General features: G+C 42.4%; 1 protein-coding gene across 1 annotated transcript in view; it reads right to left on the bottom strand.

The window, feature by feature from the left end:
- Positions 1–6,000, bottom strand: part of pcnx1 (pecanex 1) — a gene marked incomplete in the record, with an annotated part of 93,444 nt that overhangs the window by 46,512 nt on the left and 40,932 nt on the right. Inside the window, 2 exon segments of the mRNA XM_029730959.1 lie at positions 1,253–1,310; positions 1,456–1,549. Of these exon segments, the coding sequence (XP_029586819.1) occupies positions 1,253–1,310; positions 1,456–1,549 (152 nt within the window).

Genomic DNA, 6,000 nt, shown 5'->3' with positions numbered 1-6,000 from the left:
ACCTACTCTGCGTCTCACAAAGACAACGGTTGGAATTAAAAATCTCAAATTTGAACTCATCAGACCAAAAGGACAGATTTCCACCAGTCTAATGTCCACTGCTCGTGTTTCTTGGCCCAAGCAAGTCTCTTCTTCTTCTTGGTGTCCTTTAGTAGGGGTTTCTTTGCAGCAATTCGACCATGAAGGCCTGATTTACACAGTCTCCTCTGAACAGTTGATGTTGAGATGTGTCTGTTACTTGAACTCTGTGAAGCATTTATTTGGGCTGCAATCTGAGGTGCAGTTAACTCTGATGAACTTATCCTCTGCAGCAGAGGTAACTCTGGGTCTTCCTTTCCTGTGGCGGTCCTCATGAGAGCCAGTTTCATCGTAGCGCTTGATGGTTTTTGCGACTGCACTTGAACAAACTTTCAAAGTTCTTGACATTTTCCAGATTGGCTGACCTTCATGTCTTAAAGTAACGATGGACTGTCGTTTCTCTTTGCTTATTTTAGCTGTTCTTGTCATAATACGGACTTGGTCTTTTAACAAATATGGCTATCTTCTGTATACAATCCCTACCTTGTCACAACACAACTGACGCATTAGGGAAAGAAATTCCACAAATTAACTTTTAACAAGGCACACATGTAAATGGAAATGCATTCCAGGTGACTACCTCATGAAGCTGGTTAAGAGAATGCCAAGAGTGTGCAAAGCTGTCATCAAGGCAAAGGGTGGCTACTTTGAAGAATCTCAAATATATTTTGATTTGTTTAACATTTTTTTTTGGTTACTACATGATTGGTTACTATACGTGTTATATCATAGTTTTGATGTCTTTATTATTATTCTACAATGTTGAAAATAGTAAAAAAAGAAAACCCCTTAGAATGAGCAGGTGTGTCCTAACTTTGACTGGTACTGTAGTTGATACAGTAACCCTCCAAAAAAAGTAATTGATACATATTTTTAATGTCCATATGTACCAGGAAGATAAGTGTTTCTTGGGCTTCAGGAATGGGACTGAAAAAAGTGCGTCTGGTCTTGAAAAAGAAAAACAAACAGATTGAAAGTACGACGATGCCAGAGATGACTCAAGAAGTGAAAAGCTCATATCAAACCGAGAGCCTACTGCTTCCATTGTTCTTCATGAGTTTAAATTTAGAAAACGCTGTCTCCACAGAAGCGACTGTTAATGGGATGGTAAAAACTAAATAACTTTGACGTCGAGTCAAAACAGACTACACACACACACACGATGATCACTCACCAGGTCATGAGGGTAGAAGCGAACTGAGGTAGATCTGGAGAGGTGGGGGTCTGTGTCCCTGTTGAGGTGAAACAAGGACAAGGTGACTTCAAAAAATGGTACCACCCCTACTCTGGGGCTCTGGTCAAAAGTAGTGTACTATATAGGGAATAGGGAACCATTTTCAGACGCAGACCATTCTCTGTTGTGGTTGATGAACTAACCATATGTTATTGGAGGCGCGTCGCGTTGCAGGTTCAAAGTTAACCAGGGACATGTCACATCCCTCCGCCTCGTACAAGGAGGAAGTGTTCTTCCCTGGAATCACAACACAGAACAACACAGCCTGTTAGCCTGATTAGAAAACCGACTTACGGTGTTGGAGAAGTGTAGTAAATAAAGATGACGGTGCTGAATAAAACACTTACGTCTTATGTACATGGGTTATTATTGCTGTACGGTCTATTTTTAAAATGAGTCTTCACAATCCATGCGCCACATAACAACAAAAAGAACCACACTACACATTACCAACTTATTATGTGGTTTACTAAGAATTTACAAAGAAAAGCACAAATGTTTAAAAAAAATCCATAAAGGGTCAGTGTGCTAATTTTGCAATTAAATTTTTTTTTTTTTTTTTTTTTAAAGTGAAAAAATAAATTAAAGCATAATAATGAATAAACTATTTATTTAATTAATTTGTTAAAATGTATTCTGATTTATAAGAGGAAGCATCATCAACATCCCCATTTCCCGCAGCTATGCAGCAACCGGGCAGATGAGTCACAGCATTGCCGATTGTCTCACAATGAAATTAAATGGACTTCTGCCGGAAGGCAAAACACTTTGACGCAACCGGCGTGAACAAGGCTTTACACATAAAAACAGTCGCTCTTTTGCTGTATTTGTTGACAGTCTCTCTCTAGTCCTGGTTTAAAAAAAAAAAAAGAGTTGAAATCTCCCAATATACATTTTGCTGTGCGCTCGAGTAAACTGCAGACTCTGTAATCTATCCGATTTGCCAGCGGAACGCCTTCAGGTGCACTTGATTTGTATCTTCAAACACATTAAATTATAACAAAATGGGAACACTTCTCCTACCCAGCATGCATGCAGGGCAGCTGAAACAAGTGCCCCCTAACATCAACAGCGCGAGACGATTTAAACGAGACAAATAGGAATGGAAGGCTTTATCGTTGTTTTTTTGTGATCAAATATGAATGCCTTAGAGATCAAACTGTCGGTCGCGATCGACTGGTTGGTGACCACTGCCCTTCATAGTGCATTACTTTTAACCAGGTAGTACCATATGTAAGAAATAGAGTGCGATTTGGGATGCAACCAATGACCACCCGTAGTTAGTCCCACACACTCTGATCTCATTGGCTGATGACATCAGTCCACCAATCAACGGGGGAAAAAAGTCGATCGCGATCTTTGGCGACTTCAAACTAAAATGTCTAGTCAGTGGTGCCTCTTCCAGGTCGCAATTGTAAATGAGGACTTGTTCTCAACTTGCCTACCTGGTTAAATAAAGGTGAAATAAATAAATAAATAAAATCTCATATCCGCCAAGCCACAGTGGCTAGTTGAGGTTTGACAAAAACTGTTTTACATCCAGTACCAATCAAAAAAAAGGTACTACAACAACAAAATATTGACTACAGACAGACAGTATGTTGTGATCATAGAATTAGAATTCTAGAATGGACATGAACCTTCTTATGATGCAATAAAGGGCAGCCATTTTGGTCAGGGAGTTGATCAACCATGGCCAGCCAGTGCTGTGATGAGATATTGTGTAAAATAATGAATTTGAAGACTTTATCTACACTGTATGTGTGTTAGCTAGCCTGCCGGTTTTACAGGAATGATTCTATTCATGGTTTTCCATTAACTGACAATATGCCAACATTCCACTGAAACAATACAGTCGATCCACATCAATACACTGGTTGACATCAGTTGATGACAGGACAGACCAGTTGTAAATGCAACAAGTACTGATAATGTATCATATAATAGGACTCACAGCTTTCCAAGACAACAACAACTAGTCTGTTTACAGATATTTTAGAGGCTATTTATACAGAAAACTGGTATAAAAACAAAAAATATGAAATTTAAGGTTGACAATCCCAATTTCTGATACATCACATGCTTTCATTTCATTTTCCTGCATAAGTACACTGAGCAAAAATAGTTACATGAGTTACAGTTCAAATAAGGAAAATCAGTCAATTGAAATACATTCCTTAGGCCCTAATCTATGGATTTCACATGACTGGGAATACAGATATTTATCGTTTGGTTACAGACACCTTTCAAAAAAAGTAGGGGATTGGGTCAGAACACCAGTCAGTATCTGGTGTGACCACAATATGCCTCATGCAGCGCGACACATCTCCTTCACATAGAGTTGATCAGGCTGTTGATTGTGGAATGTTGTCTCAGTCCTCTTCAATGGCTGTGTGAAGTTGCTGGATATTGGCGGGAACTGGAACACGCTGTTGTACACGCCAATCCAGAGCATCCCAAACATGCTCTACGGGTGACGTGTCTTGTGAGTATGCTGGCCATGGAACTGGGACATTTTCAGCTTCCAGGAATTGTGTACAGATCCTTGCGACATGGGGCCGTGCATTATCATGCTGAAACATGAGGTGATGGCGGCACGACAATGGGTCTGAGGGATCTCAGCACAGAATCTCTGTGAATACAAATTGCCGTCAATAAAATAGAAGTCTGTTCGTTGTCCGTAGCTTATGCCTGCCCATACCATAACCCCACCATGGGGCACTCTGTTCACAACGTTGACATCAGCAAACCGCTCGCCCACAAGATACCATACACGCTGTCTGCCATCTGCCCGGTACAGTTGAAACCGTGATTCATCCATGAAGAGCACAATTCTCCAGCATGACAGTGGTCATTGAAGGTGAGCATTTGCCCACTGAAGTTGGTTACAACGCTGAACTGCAGTCAGGTCAAGACCCAGGTGAGGACGACGAGCACGCAGATGAGCTTTCCTGAGATGGTTGTGGAGGTCCTGGGCTGGTGTGGTCTGCGGTTGTGATGCTGGTTGGATATACTGCCAGATTCTCTAAAATGATGTTGGAGGTGGCTTATGGTAGAGAAATTAACATTAAATTCTCTGGCAACAGCTCTGGTGGAAATTCCTTCAGTCAGCATCATGCCAATTGCACGCTCCCTCAAAACTGACATCTGTGGTATTGTGTTGTGACACAAAACTGAACATTTTAGAGTGGCCTTTTATTGTCCCCAGCACATGTACACATGTGTAATGATCATGCTGTTTAATCAGCTACTTGATATGCCACACCTGTCAGGTGGATGGATTATCTTAGGAAAGGAAAAATGCTCATTAACAGGGATGTAAACAAATTTATGCACAACATTTGAGAGAAATAAGCTTTTTGCGCGTATGGAAAATTTCTTGGATCTTTTAAAAACATGGAACCAACACTTTACATGTTTTGTTTATATTTTTGTTCAGCGCAAAATTCAGGATTCTGCCTCTACAGCCATTAACTCCAATTAAACTGGTTTAGATTCTTCCCGGACCAATATGGCTGCCATTTTAAGCCCATTCTTGAACTGTGAGGGTTTATGACAGGGACAGACAACTTTGATTGGGGTGGGGGGGGGGGGGGCACAAACAAATCTGAACTCATGAGGGGCCACAGTGGCTCGGGGGTTTGTGTACCCACATCCAGTCAGAGCCGGTCCGAGCCTTTTGGAGGCCCTAAGCAACATTTTGTTGGTGGGGGGGGAGCCCCGCCACAATGCGAGCAAAACATTTTAGTGGCAAGTTTGCTGCAATTCTCTATGGGGAGGAGAGAAGATTTAGCAATTTTAATAATAATATTTGACTGAGTGTAACAAAATCAATTGGGGTCTGTAATTGGATCATGACTGGTTTAGATAGCTGGCCGATAGACTGACTTAATCATAACAAGTGAAAAACTGCTGACGTTGTCCTCCAAGTGGCTCAGTGGTCTAAGACTCTGCATCGCAGTGCTAGCTGTGCCACTAGAGATCCTGGGTTCCAGTCCTGTGGCGGGCCGGGCGAAGTGATCGCTGACACGGTCGCCAGGTGTACGGTGTTTTCTCCGACACATTGGTGCGGCTGGCTTCCAGGTTAAGTGGGCATTGTGTCAAGAAGCAGTGCGGCTTGGTTGGGTTGTGTTTCGGGTCCTCTCGACACCTGGGTCCTCTCGACACCCGGGTCCTCTCGACACCCCGTACGGGAGTTGCAACGATGAAACTATGAAATGTGGGATTAATTATTATAATTTTTTTTAAACTGCTGACGCACAACTCCAAAATGTCACCTGGTCTATTCTAACGCTCAACAGTACATATGGAGGGGGGGGTCCCATCCCTGACCTAGCACCTCTAGTAATTGAATAGGATCTCTATGGTTGGGATTCCCTCTTGCCATGCACATGCCCACCGTACCTTCTCCGCTATGCAATCTGGTTTCCGAGCTGGTCGTGGATGCACCTCAGCCACGCTCAAGGTCCTAAACAATATCATAACCGGCATCGATAAAAGACAGTACTGTGCAGCCGTCTTCATCGATCTGGCCAAGGCTTTCGACTCTGTCAATCACCACATTCTTATCGGCAGACTCAATAGCCTTGGATTCTCAAATGATTGCCTCGCCTGGTTCACCAACTACTTCTCAGATAGAGTTCAGTGTGTCAAATCGGAGGGCCTGTTGTCTGGATCCCTGGTAGTCT

This window comes from Salmo trutta, chromosome 33 (genome assembly GCF_901001165.1).
Source record: "Salmo trutta chromosome 33, fSalTru1.1, whole genome shotgun sequence".
NCBI lineage: Eukaryota > Metazoa > Chordata > Actinopteri > Salmoniformes > Salmonidae > Salmo > Salmo trutta.
The sequence above is the reverse complement of the archived record's forward strand: the minus strand, read 5'-3'. Positions and strand labels throughout refer to the sequence as shown.